The sequence below is a fragment of the Dermacentor albipictus genome, chromosome 1, assembly GCF_038994185.2.
Source record: "Dermacentor albipictus isolate Rhodes 1998 colony chromosome 1, USDA_Dalb.pri_finalv2, whole genome shotgun sequence".
NCBI lineage: Eukaryota > Metazoa > Arthropoda > Arachnida > Ixodida > Ixodidae > Dermacentor > Dermacentor albipictus.
This window is the reverse complement of record NC_091821.1, coordinates 336532783-336550571: the sequence shown is the minus strand read 5'-3', so window position 1 is coordinate 336550571 and position 17789 is coordinate 336532783. Positions and strand designations below refer to the sequence as shown.

General features: G+C 44.7%; 1 protein-coding gene across 7 annotated transcripts in view; it reads right to left on the bottom strand.

Annotated features, from left to right (window-relative positions):
* Positions 1-2725: 2725 nt before the first annotated feature.
* The window catches only part of LOC139054560 (platelet binding protein GspB-like), a 249237-nt gene continuing 234173 nt past the window's right edge, over positions 2726-17789 (bottom strand). For 6 of the 7 annotated variants that reach the window (XM_070531699.1, XM_070531703.1, XM_070531698.1 and 3 more), the window contains exons 8-10: positions 13890-14111; positions 7643-10461; positions 2726-4324 (exon numbers count right to left, since the gene is read on the bottom strand). In XM_070531699.1, the coding sequence (XP_070387800.1) occupies positions 4271-4324; positions 7643-10461; positions 13890-14111 (3095 nt within the window). In that variant the 3' untranslated portion in view covers positions 2726-4270. The remainder of the gene's footprint in view (positions 4325-7642; positions 10462-13889; positions 14112-17789) is intronic. The other variant, XM_070531702.1, reaches the window with a different exon arrangement.

Here is a 17789-nt window from a genome sequence, read left to right as displayed (position 1 = left end):
ACGGTATGAGAACGTTTACCTGCAGGACGGTGGCTCGCGTGGTTCACAAGTTTCGAATCACACGCGGTCATAACACGTGCCCCAGCTGGATTCTACGCCGTTGACTGAAGTGGGATCGGTGCCAGAGTTGCGCTTTCGACGCTACAGGTGGCGCGGCAGTCGCCGGGAAACTCCACTGTCAGGAGCCTATTGTGAAAGTTCCGCATAAGCTGTAAACTCGTCGATCACATTTGTCCGCTTTGGATGCTCTGACAGATGCAATTTAGGTACTTCTGCAATCTCTATTTTTGGTGCAGAGTTTTGAATATATAAACTTCATGCTTTTTATATAGGTTGCCGAGTTTCGGCAATTTTTGTTGACCAATGAGACCCTGTCTTTTTTTTTTTTCCTCCACCTTTTTCTTTCGCATGCACTCCATTTCATTCAAATCGGCCTAGTTGTTGGCTCTTGAGAGCATCTGCGTATCTTAGATGTATCTGAAGAGGGAAATAGCAGTTGGCCCCCGAGGTAAACATAGTGACCACAATGGCACGTACCACAGGATATCCTTAGTAGGACATCCACTGCAAGGATACAAGTACCCACGGGATTTGCTGAATTTGGCCCAGCGGGCGCCCTTCTCATGGTCGCACTTTCCACGTCCTGCAAACATCCCTTGCGTGCGCCTGAGTGATGTGATGGGGTCATGCTAGGGACATGCTGGGCACCTTGCACAGACATGTGCCACAGCTTTTTTCCAGCGTTTCACACACTGAATGTTACTTTGTAGTATGTCGACGCTGTGTAACAGAAGCTACGGACAGAACAGCCACACAGAAAGAGCAGATACTAATTCGCATGCACATGTATGCGTACACACACTTTCGCTGAAGTGCCAGCAAACTTCTTCTAGCACGTGCTGGTGGGCGAGTTGGTTATACATGATTACAACGAAGGCACCAAATAAAACAATGGATGAAGGAAGCCGTGGTTGTCCTGTGTCACCTTCCTTCATCCAATGTTTTATTTGGCGCCTCCATTGTAATCCTTATTCTACGTCTTCTGCAGGCACAAGTGGCGTATTGAAATGACCGAAGTTTTCAAAGTAAATTAGTTGTGCCAGAATATACGCAAGGTACATAGTACATGAGCTGGACATGATAGCTCTGTTTATAATTTAAATATCTGAGAAAACAATGCTGTCACAAGGAGAATGTTAGACAAATCCTCTTGGAGGACAGCTATATTCATGTGTTGATCGAAAAATGTCCAGATGCAATATCCTTGGGATGACCTTGATAGGATATCTGAATCTGGACGTTTGGAGGACGTCCTATTCATCTCTGAAATGGTGCACGGATATTGGAACATGATTTAGTGTTTCGAGGTGTCTAAAGAGCCACGTATACAGACTTGCCCTTAATTTTCACCCGCTGCCCAATGTGTCACAGCATATCGTAACATTTTAAACGTCAGCAATGTATCTTAGTGACATTATGTACAACATAAAGGCCATGGCAAAGCAGCAATGCATAGAATGTCCGAAAAATCTTGTATTCCATGTAATGTATTATCAAACTGGTAGAAATCGTGAAATGCCATTGCAAGCGTTAATCAAAAGATATCCTCATTCTTTCTTGCAGATGCTGAGTTTTCATCTTTGCTGTGTATTTTGTTGCAGAGATTCATGGGTTGCGGATTATTGTACTTCACAACACGAAATTTTAGAGGCGTGACAAGAAGCAAAGTTCAGCTTTCTTTCTCTGCAGCAAGCCCTGGATAATTGAAAAACAAAGAAAATACTGCACCATGTTGGTGCATAGAACTAGACCATGGAGAAACTACTACGACTGTGGTCGATAATCTATCAATCTGTTTGGCGGACGAGCGTGGGATGCCTCGGAGAAAAGTGACGCTGTTAGGATTAACCAGCCGGTTTAAATGAGTCGCTCTATAAACTAAGAGTGGTTTCTTCATCTCCAGAGCCGGGTTGACTACGTATTGCTAAGCCACTGCATACACCTTTTCTGGTCCCCTCCTGGTTACAGGAAGAGTTTCATATGCTACCACTGCCACAAAGCATGCAGGTAGTAGTAGTCCTTAGCAGGCTGAAAGGAAACTACGCATGTATGTTGAAAGGCATGTACTGTGTTTGTACCAAATAAGAACCTGTTTACTCCACCAAATCAAAAGGTAGGGAGATGAGAATTGAGAATCTGCAGCAGGAGTTGTGTTGAGCAGATGCACCCCCCTCAACATCCTCTTTAATATTTACTGAAAAAAATCCACAATGGCAGCATCAGCATTCCCCTCAATGTTGGTATGAACCCAAGTATAGCGCGCAAGTCTCGAAAAGTTTTGCACAGACAGGGCTGCTGCGCATGCCCTATGCACGTGGTGAAATTGGTAGCACGTAAATAACGAAATGCAAGCTAACCGCTGATACTTCCTCACAATGCCAACTTCACAGCAATACGTTTCCCACTGCCGTGAAGCTCTACCACGTTTCGGCGGGAGCAGCTATGAGAGCCGTGATCACAGAGCATACAAAATGAGATTGCTTCTGGCACTTTGCTGAATTTATGCCGACAACTGTGCGGATTATATGCACAAAACACGGCACAAAAAATGCTAAGGAGGGAAAAGCAAACGTGGACCTTCGTTACTTTTAGTCTATAATGAACCAGTCTATGTGTGTTCCAGAACATACAAAGACAAGAACTTATGCAGACAGAAAACCACTGCTTGTGTTAACCATTTTTAATTCCTTCAACGAACCATCAACCGGCACATACTGTCACGCATGTACAGCAGAGTTCTCAAACATAAATACTGTACACTGCCAAAAAACATACCAGCAGAAAAAAAAAAATTAGTGACTGCCTGTCATCTAATCAGGTCCCTCACATGCCTATCTGCGTGTAAGAGATGCCAACCTGCCAAACATATTAAAGCACATCTTGGATTTCTTTGCAGCATATCATAGCCGCCATTTCGTGCGACATGACACCTCGGGTAAAATCATCTGGGCTAAAGGTATCTTGAGCAATACAAATATACTGGTGTCAGTAACAAGCCCTGCATTAAAATAAAAGGAACCTGAAGCCTCTTTTCCTCAGCAAGTGACTTTGTCTGGCCACTTTTTGAGATTAGAGGCGAGCTGCCTTGCTCGAGATATAAAACTAATCTATGTACACAAGAATCTCGCACATGCCACGCCACCACTGCACCTCAACAGAATTTCACTTAAGCCCACATGTGAATACAGCCTTGAAAAAGCAACTGGTCTGTTGGCAGCAACTCAATGAAGTTTTCACTGTGGCTTGGCTTGGCACCCACGTGGTCTTCCTTCAACATTTTACATACAGTCCATCATACTTCATTCAACACATAGCACTAGGCCGCATGCACAGACACACGGGAAAAGCATCCCCCATTATTCTTACAGAGCTAGAGAGCCCTGGCAGAGGGCTTGAAAATTATAGCTGAATCTTAGTGGCACGACACATAGCAGCGATTTTATAGCATCTAAAACTCTGTAAGGCCTCAGATAGCATCATGGGTTCTTCGGACAGCACCTCTCTCAGAAAAGTGCACTACTATTTGCAGCGGAAGCGCAGGTTGCCTAAACTCCACAGCACCACACAATATGTCTGGATGAAGTAGCCACGTGTATAGCATGGCATCTAATTCAGTCAGCCTAAAAGGCTTGAATATAAGCATTTCTTCTAGTCATGTATATTTATTTACATAAAGCGCTGAAACAGCATGAGGCCCAGACCTCACAACGATGGCACTGACTCCCCACTATGCTGCCTCTGAAAGTGTTTCAAGCACTAGCCGAGCACGAACGTTCGGATTCTCAGTAGCTAAAATACAAACATTGAGGCACTGATTACTCTCAGCCCTGCTGAGACAGATAGGCCCATTCTCACGAGCACACACATAAAAGAAAGGGCAATATGTAAAAACAAGCTCTCAGTGCCAGCTGTAAACAAGAGGACTACAACAATGCCTGACTACAAGGCACCCATGAGGCAGCGGCAAAAGAGGACATGAAATCGGGTGCAATGCCAACAACTGTGCACGAGAATATTTTGACCCGCATGTATCAAAGGCACACACAACAATGTGCAATCAAGCAACAGTGCACAGTAATAGGGTGACTGAAGGCACTCAGGTGAAGGTTGCAGTGCAGAAGACACTAGCTAGGCAAGTCTCATAGGCCAAGATGCCTTAGCACAAGCAAGCTACGACCAGATGCAAGGTACTCGAAATTGCGCAGACTCATCATGCTGATCGGAGGCCACACACATTCAGCTGCCAGGCTGGCTCCGTGGAAACCTGCGCAATACACATGGAAATTGCTCAAGATCATCAGCAACAATGACAACAGGGCAGCAGGCACACAAGAAATGCAATGAGCAGCAGCAAGTATTCAGAATACAAGGATTTCACTGTTTTAACTGACATGCCATTATATTGCATTTTGCCACCCACGACATGTCCAGTTGCATCTCTGTAAAATCTGCATTAAAGCATCTGCATTAATTCAATACATGCATCAGCATAGTGCAAAAGTCCATGTACTAGCTGACTGGTGTTGACTCTGGGCATCTTTGATAACTTTTCAGGCATGTCTCTTCTACTTTTCCAACTATTTTATAAATTTTTTTCTGTGGCTACAGTTTGCCACTTTTTAAAAAAAGCGTGGCACCTGACATCCCTGCCTGATGCTAACCTTGCTCATTGCAAATGCATACGACATAGTAAAAGGCCTGCCCAGCAGACACCCACAATCAGGCTAGTTATGGATGCAACATCCTTTGATCTCCTTCCTCATCAACATTCTGAATCTCTGTACATAAAAAAAAAAACTAACCATGGCATGCAACACAAAGTACCCTGACACAAGTGAATTGCTGAAAACTCCCAATGCAAGTTTTCAATGAGGCAAGTTTTCAACAAGGTTTTCGCATTGCAAGGTCAGCAAAAATGTTACAGGGACTCATCATTTCAACAAAATGTCAACTGAATCCCAAGCGTCCACCTGACAGAAAGTGGTAGCTGGGGAAAAGAGCTGGAAGTGCAATAAATAAAGCAACGTACTGTAGCTGATTTGTAGGCAGCCTCAGTCTTGATGTCATTCTCTAGTGATCACTTCTAGGGCCTTTTTTACTTTGGCATGATATTTTGTGCAAAGCCACATTGGAACAACAAGAATCCTGTCCACGCTTAGCCAATCAACGAATACTGCAAGTTATATCACTGAAAGTGATTGATTGAGCATACGGCCCCTGTTAAGAACACCTCTGAAAAGGGCTCATGACGGCATGATTCCTCTCCATAATAGCAACACCAGGCTTTTCAAGATCGTCTCAGAAATGATAAGCTAAGAAAGGAGTCTCCTATGGTAGGTCATTAACGATACTAGAAAACACCTGTTTAGATCTCTTTTGAGGTGAGGCTCTCTTGGACTCTTTCCCCCACTTCGCATGGTTGGCTATCTGGCCAAGTAAGATGTGCCTATCTAAGAAACAGTGTGATTCGATGACAGTCGATCCTGGAGACAAGCGGAATTGAAGATAGTAAATTGATGCGATGCTTCTGATAGTGCACAATAAATGTCCTCCCAAGTATCTGAATGTAGTTTGCAATGTGGGCTAATTATGGAGGCAGTGAAACGTCACAGCATCCACGCAACTTATATCATTAACCAAAAGAGCTATAGTCAATAAGCATCTCCACAGCATACCTCAGAATGCCTACCAGAAAGCTATCGCATAACTTTGAAAATCATCTTCCAGTGGTTTCCACCCAATTTTTGCATACATCTTGGCAGAGCACCACACATATTGTAACAGTGAAGTTGAAGTGAACAAGAAGAGCCACTACACTGAAGATGATGACAAAACACTGCCATGCTCGAACTGTCTTCCATGTTGGCCAGGCCTGTGTTTTTGGTTGTATAGTATTTAATTAAGCACTTCACGAAAGCTTTTCTTCATAGATTTCAACATATACATTGTATGTAGATAATGTCTTATTGCAAGAGCAGCTATATGGACACTCCAGGCACATTTCTGCCATCGACATTGGCAGGAAGTTCTCTAAACACTCCAAGGACGATAAAATCATGGCCGCACACTGAATGCTGGATGTGCGAGTGAAAGTGTGCGAGGGTGAGCAGGCGAGCGAATACGGCTCAATCTCACGGGTACAAGCGAGGAAGGTGGGGCGGAAGCACACCCTCTTCTGTCGTGCGTGAGGCACGGGGGTGAGGAGAGGGGGGTTCTTCGCCGGTGACTACTGCTTATGGCGCAGCCGTGCTGGCGCCGTATCTTGAAAGCAATCTGCAATGTGGCCAAAGTGTGCGCCCGCGCAGGCCTCATCGTCCAAGCAACCTCCAATGTTTGCAGAGTGTGCGTAGTGGCAGTAGCTTCATATGCACTGTGCTTTCAACGTTTCATTCGCGTTTAAGCGAGAGATGCACAAAGGTCAATTCGCTCACTGCTGCTGCCATGATTCCTCACCCCAGTGTTTTGACAGCGAGTTTCCGTGGTCATCAAGTGAGATGTGTTCATGTTTACCTGCGCGTGCGTGATACTGTGCTTGTTCATTTAGTTAGCAAGCGAATGTCTACAAGTTTACACGGCTGTTAAAACTATTATCCTTGCTTTGTATAGCTATCTACTAATTTACTATCGCAATCAATGATTCGCCTTTTGGGCAAACCTGCGACGTTTTTCCTTTATTTTTTATTGTACCTAGCTGAAGAATTACGAATATTACATGAATATTTTAAAGACTGTGGGAAGCACTCGAGTGCGTGGCGCACGTAGCTGCGTGCTTAGGCGTCACTTCGTTATCGTCGATTAAACACTAATGGCTTGCCATAACTGAATGCATACTTTTTCCTTTTGTTGTTATCGTTTGAAATAACTGAGGTGCTTTACCTAACTAAATATTTCTCGTGCAACACAATTTCTTTCAAGTCAGCAGAATGGAAGTCTTTTTAACGTTTCTATTTTGAAACACCATTTATGCTACTTTTCTGCTTTTTGCCTAGCTTAAGCAACGTGACTATAATATATTTCCTCGAACGTCAAAAGTCTACACTTCACTTTTTCTTTCATGCTCACAAACACGATCTCAGGATCTGACATAGCTAAAGCAATAGGACTTTTGTGCAATTCTATTGAAGACAATGTCACACAATAATTCGACTCAAGGGGCACAATCTAACAAGAACCCAACCACAAATACAGCCGAAAGTGCGGTTCATATAAAACATGCAGGAGGCAGAGCATCACACAAGAAATAATGGTTCCCACTAGGAAACAAGAAAATACACAGATTAACTACTTTCGCAGCCCACATACCACAATCTTCATTTTTAAATAATAAATTATATTCATACATTTTGAATAGTTCATAGCATACATAATTTGCAGTTTCATTTCAAAGATGGAAAACAGAAACAATGCAAAAGCAGCTAACAAATAGTATCAGTCACTAATTAGTCCTTCCACAATGGCCTTCCACAATGTATTGCCGAGCTTATAGTAGTGGGATTCCCGCTAGACTTTTCCAATAATTTTACTAAGATGCCATTTGCCATCCTTGTGTTATTTCGGATTTCACTGTTTGAGCGGCACCTACCTTTTTCAGGGAGCCCTTGCCACCGAAGTTGCGGATCTCATCCATGAGGATGTCTCTGGTGCCAATCACAGAAGCCTGAGGATTCCTGGCTGCACTCTGTAAAGTCGACTGGCCTCCAGTGGTCACCTTACGAGGTCCATCACATTCAGACGTTGATCGCTTCACAGCGGCCGCACTGCTGCGTTCTGGCTGGTTCGTGTTGTGAGCCTGCTTGACCTCAACAGCACTGGCATGCCCATTCACTTTGACCACAGAGTGAGCAGAAGCCAAAGGTTCCACAGTGACGCCAGACTTTAGCGTGGCCTGCACAATGCTTGGCTTGTTGTTACTGCAACTGGCATTCTCTGTGACGTGCAGGTGTTGCTCCGACATTGCACTGGGCTTCTTTGCCAAGCGAACAATTTCACTTTGGAGGTATGGTGGAAGGGAACGCCGGTCTGCCACACTGCCCTGCTGACTGCTTGTGGAACTTTCTGAGCTTGCATGCACATTGGTCACAGTTACCCTCCCTTTGTCGGAAGGTCTTGACAACTGCAGCTGCTGTGCACTTGTGGCCACTGGCAATTCCTCATGGGGTGTGGCCTGATCCTGAGATTGGGACAGCTTTTGTTGCAGTGAAACCTCTTGTGACAGCTTCTCAATGGCTTCCGGTGAAAATCCACGCACCACGGGTGCTGCATACAGGATTCCTGTGGGCTTCTTCATGTCAGGCTTAGGCTTCGCCTGAGGCTTTCCACCTGAATTCACCACTGTCCTTGCAGAGCCCTCATGTTGCTTGTTTGCTTTGCTCACCTTCTCTTCTACGCCTTCCAAGCCTCCGACAGCCCTTTGGCGGTTCAGTGTGGTGCTAACGGATGTGGTGGCTCTCTGATCTTCTCTCTGATCCTTCCATGTGCCGAAGCTCACAACAGGTGCAGCCATGCTTTCTCCAGAACCTGGCTGTTTGAAAGCTCGGCTGCGCTCCTCGATGAGACTTAGCGGCCTCACCGGTTTCACTCTGGGCAGTGTGGAAACTCGAACTTCATGTTGACCATTAACAGCAGAGCTGCTGCAAGCTTGTGGCTGCTGTGATGCTGCGACAGCTGGTGGCGCCACAGCACTGGGCACTATTTTCTTGTCTTCGAGCAAATTTTGGTTTGATTCCAGTTGCTGCGTCCAGGCCACAAACTGTTCCTGAAGCCTCGCATATTCGCTCAGCAAGATGTCTTTCTCTTCCTCAAACTGAAGCTGCACTGTCTCTCTTGGTGCCTGGGAAATGCTGTGGCTGGCACGGAGGTCTGCTGTGGACACCGACTGCTTGCTGCTATGCTTCAGTGCTTGACTGTCACTCTCCCAGCTGCCTATTTTCACTGTAAATGTGGCTTCTCCCTCAGACACTTGCTTTCCATCAGGTCGCGTTAAGCTTGCAGATACCCCAGCCTTAGGTGCAACTGCACGCTGTGCACCACTACTAGCACTACTAGGTGAGATGACTTTGATATTCTTGAACCTCTCATAATTTGGCTTGATGGAGTCCCCACTATAAATGTCATCTACAACCTCTGTCTTATAGGACCCCAACGATCCTATGGAGAAAGAAATTGGGCCACCAACAACGCTTCGAGGTCGTGATGTTTTTTCAACATCCTGCCTTTGACTCGGCTTGGTTTGTTGCTCAGGGGCAGAGGCCTCACATTTCTTGACCTCTGGTGAACCTTCATCTGAAACCTCCCACACATTTTTCTCAATGTGAACTGTCTTTTCTACAGCATTTGGATAGCTGCTCATCTTGACAAGCTCTTGTCGATCCAAAGAGCTTGTTTGTGATGTCTCGCAAGTCTTTCCTTGGGTATTTTCTACTACAGTACCGTTGCCTTTTGGGGCATCTTCACTGCAAGGACCAGAACGAAAGAATTCCAAAGATGATGTTTGCACATTTGTTTTAGTTTGACCTCCTTTTTTCCCCTGATTGACAACAACTGTTTGAACAAAGACCTCTTCTTCAGGTACAGAGCTAGGCAGCTCCTCTTGCACTTTACAGGCGCTCGTTTCCAATGCTGGCTCAGGCACATCGTGTGTTGCTGGAGCAGAAGTGTCTGTTTGTCTTGAGGACACCTTGACTTCCTTGAGACGATAAATTTGCAAGCTGTCCCTGCGAGGCATTGGCTGATTTGCAATCACTGAGGCACTTTCGTCCGACTCTTGATCTTGATCGGGGACGTTCGACTGCAATGGTACAGGCTCCTCTGAGTTGACTGCCGACAAACTGGATGTTTCTGAGCTACTGCTTTCATTGGAAAGTTCAGACTGTTGTTCTTTCTCCACATCTTTGACTGTCTCCTCTGTGAGTGTCTTCACAGAGCCCTGACACAACACTGTTTCTTGAAGCACCACAGATTCAACTATCACTGTGGTCGTTGCAGAAGTTACTGGAATGGAGGCATCTTTCTGCTCACATTTCACATCATTTTGGCCCAATGCACTGTTGCTGATGTTCCGTGTTTCAATGCTCGTGCTGGGGGTGCTGTCCCTGCTTCCCAGATCATCAACAAGCCCACTGTCATCTCTCGAAAAGTCACTCTTTGGTGATTCTGGCTGCGGAGACTCTGTTTTTGTTATGCTTTTGGAGGAAGGACTCGTCTCAGAAGCACCACCCGCTCTTGTTCGAAATGGTGACGGTGGCTCAGGAATTGTGTACTCCCATGATGCACTGTCAGAAACACAGGCTGAATTGTCTGCAGCCAATGAATCAGGATCCTCTATTGAATCAAATGTGGCATCGATGTGAGAAAAAACCAGCTTCTTCAAGACTGTTTCATCATACTGGATTGATCCATCATCTACAAAGAGAGCAAAACAAGAGGACTGTGTAAGTATGGTTAATATAAGTCACAATGGAATGAGTAGGCCACAAAGCATCCTGACACTTTTTTTATTGTCGTAATCTAAATCGAACTTTCTCAATATTCAGATGTTTTAAACATGGCCAAGAGCTTTCTCTTGCTTGAATAAAAGAATGCACATTCAAGACCTCTTTAAGGCACTGTTCTTAGCTTCTTTTCAATTGACAATAACTTAAAAGTGAAATTTATTTAGAACTGACTGAGCAATTATCCCATCTGAGAACATCCGTATGAGACATGGAAATGTTTACCGCAATATAACAACTTGAATTGCACAGGATATTGAAAAGAGTGGAATACAATAGCGTTAAAAGACCCCTTACTGCTTTTCATGCTTCCCGGCAACTGCAGCTTATGTAACCATAACGTTTACCAACCGTAACGTTTACCGGGAAATGCTGGCTGCGAATACTATGCACAAAGGCGAGCTTTCTGGTAAAAATGCGGCCTCTTGCGTGGGTCGATCACCTGTTATTGTTTCACACTTTTACTATTTCAGTCTGAGAAGAGCTAACCTAAAGGACATGCACTGTCTGTGTTTTTTTCCATTACATTTGTTTGTGTGCTGCCGTTCTCAAAATTTCGAGGAATAACTTAATGAAAGACAAGGTATAAGCAACTTTGGTGGTAGAGAAGTGGTTGGGTATGCGTGGTTCTGAATTTGGTTCAAAATTCTTTTTGCCGAAGCGACGTCCAATGCCAATGCGGGGCGCCAACAGTGGATTTTCTGCAACATGCGCTCCTTAACGCCGTCGCATTAGAACAGTCGAGCTAGCAATAACGAAACGCATAAACTTCTCATTGTGATAAATATGTTAAATATAAGAGATAAATAATGGAAATTATATAGCATGCGCCATAAAGCCAACGTTAAAAAGCTGGATGAAGCAAACCACTGCAAATGAATGCCAATGTCAAGCACTGCCAGCAAAGTAAACAACATGCAGGTGCAGACACAGTGTCCAAACTTACGACAGATTTGAGCAAGATTTAAGTAGCAGTGATTGCAGGCACAAGAAATAAATCACACTTAGCTTGCATGTGTCAGTGGTTTTGTATAAAACAAGTCACCACTGATGTGCATTGGCAAAACGGAGTGTGGAGATTGCTGAAATTCCTTCGATTGCTCCACAACTATCAACACACACCCCTGCTACGCGACGCTACAACTGAGACGGTGGCAATCTGGTCCCATCGTGTTCTGCGGTCATTGAAGCAAGCGTGTCCAAGGCTTGATAAGTGAGCAGCACTTGCGATCAAAGGGGAGTTTGCTTTGTGCCAGTGTGGAACGTGTGCATGCCGCGCGCCCCTCCAGGGTCAAGGTTCACCATCTAGTGCTCGAGAATAATTGCTGATGTCACCAAGCTTGTTGAAAGACTATTGGGGACTTTTTCCTGATGCCGTGCAGTTCATCTTGTTCTAAAATTTGAATTAATAAGCAGCATTCAGTTCATTCCTGAGACTGCTCCTGCTAATAAGTGCTCTGGGTGGGGGCTGCTTGTGACACCCACCAAGAAGCCAAGTCGCTTCAAGAGTAACACCTGCTGATGACAGCAGGCTAGTGGTACAGAAGTGTGACAAAGACTAAATCGTTTGGTTCTATTGCTATATTTAAATTCTTCAAAAAGTGCAGCTGTGATACAAACTATGCTTTCTGTTAGAGCATAGGCAACACCAGACTGAGGTTATCAGTTGAGAAGGCAAGTTCAGTTGATGTGTGTATGCACCATCGTCATGTAGTGGCAAAATTATCATATGCATTACCTGAAAGCAAAGAATATATGCATTACATTGAGCAACGTGTGCATACACACTACTACAGAAGCAAATATGGAAGGCCAGCATCTGAAGCCATGCCCTCATGTGCCATCCCTTGTAGATGTCATCCTTCTTTACATGTAAAATAATCTCAACAGCAGTGGCATTTAGAGAGCTCACAGCATATCCTATATGAGGGGCAGTTTCTCACTTGATGCTAGGCTCATGTCTCTATCTCTCTCGGTCCAGCAAAGGATCAGTCTTAAGGGGACCCTGAACCACTTTTTATCGACGTGAGAAAGGCATCTGAAGTGAAAATAGGCTATTTCAAAAAATACTTTCCCACAATAAAGTACTTAAATGTGTTCAGCAGAAGTGGAGTTATTGGCAAACACGGCCTCCACTGTGCTCCCATTCCTTCTTTAATGCCTTGCACTGTGAAGGCTACAGCACAGTGCACACAATGCTCCGCCTTCTAAATGACATCGTGGCGCGCAGTTTAAATTTCATTATGGAGATGCCACAACTTGTGCCTTTGGTGCCTACAATGCACTAAACATAAGCCAAATGCGGTTGTCCTCAGCGAGCTGCAGTACGCTTAGCCAGTGGACTTCTGGTGGCACCCCGATGCAGCCGAAATATATATGCCACATACCCAACCATAGCTTGATATCAGCTATCGGCCACTAACAGCCATGTAAGGGAATGACAAAATAAAGCATGCAATGACGAAATAAAGCATCCAAAAGAGAATGAGGACAGGGCGTTTTGTTGAAAAGAAAGCGTTTGAGAGAAAGGTGACTTTGTGATCCGCTTGCGAGCTCCACACACTGCTTATGACAGCGAAATTTGACTGAGATGTTCACAGCAGCATATGCCAACTGCGGACTATGTTATTTCACCAAGCCCTTGGGGTGGTTCGAGCCCCTTTAAAAGCACTGCCAGTTCAGCCTGTCCACTAGTTAGAATACACTGTCTTAGTCAAACGTTGTCATGTCAATGTCACGCTACTCAATGTCAAATGCTACTCTCTGAACCCTACCATTGACATGCTCCATACCATGGGCCACCCATAATGATAAATATGGAGGGAGAGGGCCAATTTCACGGTAGCTACCAAGCCCTCTTTCATAGCAGAATTCCCCTTTACCTCCTCTATTACTTCATTTCCATCACATGTAGACAGGAAAATGTGCTAGCCACAGCAATTCTGTGCAGCAGAGGAGATTTATCTGACTTTCATGATGCAAAGTACTGAGTAAAGAATTTTGTCCAAGTGCTAGTTGAAGGCCAGAAAATGCAGTCCAATTAATCACAATACGTGTGAGAACTTAGCTGTGGTAGCTGGGATCAGCAGCTGAGATATCATTCAACCATCGGGAGAACACTACAAGTCAATGCTGATGTTGTTGTCTCAGCGAAATAATGCAGCATCTTAATTAACCAAGGTGTTGCTTATCAATCAAGCAGTGTACAGACCAATAGGCAACATGCACATCAAACAGGCACATGCTTTTCATGCAAATGTGCAAGGTCACGCAGAAAGGAAAAAAATGGCAGAGGCATGTGGAAGTTTGCGAAAGCCAACACCAGTGGAGTGAGTGAACCTTCTGGGGCAGGCTGCCAAAGTGGAATGGTTAGTAGCCGTGGTTTGGGGCCAGGGCCTTGGTTAGGGTTCCCTTGGACCAGGTGGTTGTGTGCCGAAGATTCCGAGAAAGGTGATGGCGGGGGCACGAGACTGAGCTCTCTGAAGCGTAGCTGTTCACCTTTCTTGTCAACAGCTGGCGATGATGGCTTGGCAAGTCTTTCTGGCATGTCTGGGTTGGCAGCTGAGAGAAAACATGCAACAGCTGATATTAGACTATGCCACATTACAATCTCAAAAAGACAGTGACCTGTTGTGAAATGGAAAGGAAAAAAGAACAAGTTCAACAGAGAACCCTTTCTCTACTACATGTATGCCTGTAAGAGTCCAAGACAACTTGCACTGCACATAAGCTACAAGTTAGAGTAACAAACATCCATGTGTGGAATTCAAGGTAGGCTAAAGGATACTTGGAACTTACATTCTTATAGTAGCACGCACAATTGAAGGAAACACACATACAAAGAAAAAAAGTTATACATACAGGACAAGCATTGGCATTTCTTTGTGTCCATGTTTTGTTCCAATACAGCGCTGCTAATATGATTACAAGCTCTAACAACCAACCCGCTTGCCTCTCTGCCTTGACAGTTACTTGGAAGATCCTGAGTTACAAAGAAACTAAACAGGACCTACCAAGAGGGATAACTGAGTCTGCTACCCATATCTCAACCAGAGGGTGACTTCTGTTAAGGCAAAGTGGTTGAGCCCGTTCATGGAAACATTGGTACCAGACTGGAGGTCTCCTTTCTTTTGTTCTCCTTGAGTTGGCATGTAGACCTTGTGATGGCACAACAGGCACCAACGCTTTGGGCCGTGGCAGCTGTGTGTCGGAGCCTCATGCACCTGCTTCTTACAAGAGGGCTTTTTCTTCACTATGTGCGCAGCAGGAAGTTGCGTCTCATTCTTGCCAAGTTGGGGACACTCAAAGAATAACAGTTAACAGAGTTGCATATCCATCCTCATGTTCGGCTGGTTTAATTACTTGTAACATACAGTGCATTTATTTCGGAGCAAACAGGCCTTTTAAAAGGTAACGTACATTGTGCTGAGCCGGATGGAACCTTCACTTGAAGAATTTGCATAGTTCAAGCAATTCACATTTTAATAGTATGTTCATTTCAGAAAGTTTCCCTTCAAGTTCACAAGTTCCCACTCAATCTGCCAATTAGCACCTTAGAAAACACAAACACAAGGCCACCACATTTCCTGTTTAGCGACAATGAGCGCGCATCTGCCTGAAACACTTAGCAATATCTGGTTGGCCATCTGGCATTTAGGTCACCATTATGCATTGGTTCCGCAATAGTGCAATAAGCCTGTTTTATCACAGAACAACTGCACAGTTTTATGGAGTATGTAGCGGTGCCGTGGGTAAGTGCAAGCATCTCTGCAAAATTGTTCTGTGATTTATATCGAAAACTTGTGGCGGGAGAAGTGCACTCACCAAAAGCACTTTTATCTGCAGTGAAAGCATCTGTTACTTCCAATTGCTATCACTGAGAATTGGTCCTTTTCTTCAGCTAGTCAAGCCGGCAACCACTTCAAGAGGCCCTGAACCACCCTTCAGGCTTGTGAAGTAACATATTTTCGCGGATAGCATACACAGCTGCGAACATCTCAGCCAAGTTTTGCTGTCGTACACGGTGCATGGAGCTTTGCAAGTGGATCCTGAAGTCAGCTTTCTCTCAAATGCTCTCTTTTCAACAGAAGACTCTGTCCTCATTATCTTCTAGACGCACTGTTTCGTCATGGGATGCACTATTTCGTCATTCCCTTAGACGGCTGCTATCGGCTGACAGCAGACATCAAGCTGCGGTCGGCTACATGGCGCAGATACCGCGGCCGCCGCGGGTTGCTGCCATGAGTCCACTGGCTAAGTGCACTGCGGCTCACTGAAGACAACCGCATTAGAAATGCGTTAGGCTTATGTTTTAGTGTGTCGTCGGAGCCAAAGGTGGAAGTAGTGGCGTCTATGTTAACATTCAATATGAAATTTGAACTGTGTGCCACGGTGACATTTAGAAGGCGGAGCGTTGTGCACACGCCCCAGTGTGCCGCAACTTTCACAGTGCAAGGCATCGAAGAGGGAACGGAGCACAGCGGAGGCTGTGTTTCATTGCCAATAACTCTGCTTCTGCTGAATGCATTGAAGTACTTTTTGCGGCAAAGTATTTCTGGAATAGTTTATTTTCACTTCAGATGCCTTTCTCCGCTTCAATAAAGAGTGGTTCAGGGTTGGTGATGCACGGATAAAGTCCTCTTCACTTCGCTTGAGGACATGTTGGCAATCCAGGGCAGTGGAATGGATGTGATGGCTTTACTTACACCGATAACCACAGTGCGTTAGACCTGTGTTTCTTTTCTTCAGCTTTCTGTGTGCTGTATGGGCATTGTGAAAAGGACTACATCGGTGCAGCATAAAGATAATGCGGAGTGAGCTCTGTGGTATCCTACAATAAGCTGCGACAATCTTTTTCTCGCTGATCGAGATCGCTTGCAAGATACTAGCCTTGTCTTCAAGTGCTAGTTAGGACCAATGTAGCACTTGGTACTACAGTTAAATCTTGGTATAAGTAAGTCACTAAAATCGACAATTTCCTTCACTATATTGAAATTCGAACTTTTATGCAAATAAGTATAGCTGCCTATGGATTTTTGGTACACGGAAGGGGACGCAAAATCTTCCAATTTATTGGGTAATCAGAAAAAGCAAATTTAATTAGGAAAAAATTCACTTCGTTGAATGTGAGAGTTGGCGATGAAAGATACGGTTTCATGCTGTATCAACAATATCTTCACATTGGTGGTATGAAGTGAAGCCAGTCATGCTTTTGCATGTGCTCCACCCCTGTGGCTGATAGGGTCACCTACAGTGGGACGACGCTATCGTGAAAAGTGCCGACAGCGGGGATCACACACTTCATCTGCTTCTCACTTCAATGCGTCTCAAGAACTCAAGATTACGCAACCTCCAGTACTGAATATGTGGGAAGACAGAGCACATGACGCCACGCCATCTTGGCGTGCCCACTCATTGCTCTCTGCATACCTAGCAGATTACGTGTAAAACAGGGCGAATGGGCTGCATATGTTCTCGGCCACATTGACAGCCATGCACAGCCGTGTCCGCGCTAGAAAAAGATATGCGCGCCAACCTCAGTACCACAGAAGTTCCCATTCATTGTCTTGGTATTCCTTCGCGGTGACAGTAAAATTTTTTTATTGTGAAATTGTGTATGGGCACACATTGTTATACTGAGGTTCTAAATACATGCTGTTCTACAGATATGAAGTTATAAAAAATTAAATACTTCATTATATCAACAATTTCATTATATCGAGCTTTAATTGTACCAGCTCTATTGCCTTTACTGCTACTCATGCTTGTCACTCGCCACATGGCAGCAACAAAAACGCCAAGTCGAGTGCTGACGCAATTCACATGCGATACATGTGCCCTCTAATGCCTCTGGTCGACATCGCACTCGCCAGCTTACGGTGTCCAAGATCTGGCGGCACATCTCGGAGGTTACGAAAAGCTAAATATTAAACTTCCAGAACAGACACTGCTGTGCTTCAGTGGCCTCTATATTCCACGCTGCGCGTAATTTAGCAGGTGTACCCACAAATACCCGCATGTAATTCAACCGTTTCACTGCTGGCTCACACAATAGTTTCAATTTATTGACTCGCCCTCCCTTTAGAGCAGCAATGAGATTTTGTTACATTGAAATCGTGGATAAACATGCTTCCTTATATAGTAGATGTCTCTTAATTTTATTCTGGTTAATTAAATTTTTCAGTTAATTCGATCCTGACTGGATGTCCCGGCCAAAGCCCATGCATTTCTATGGGCCCA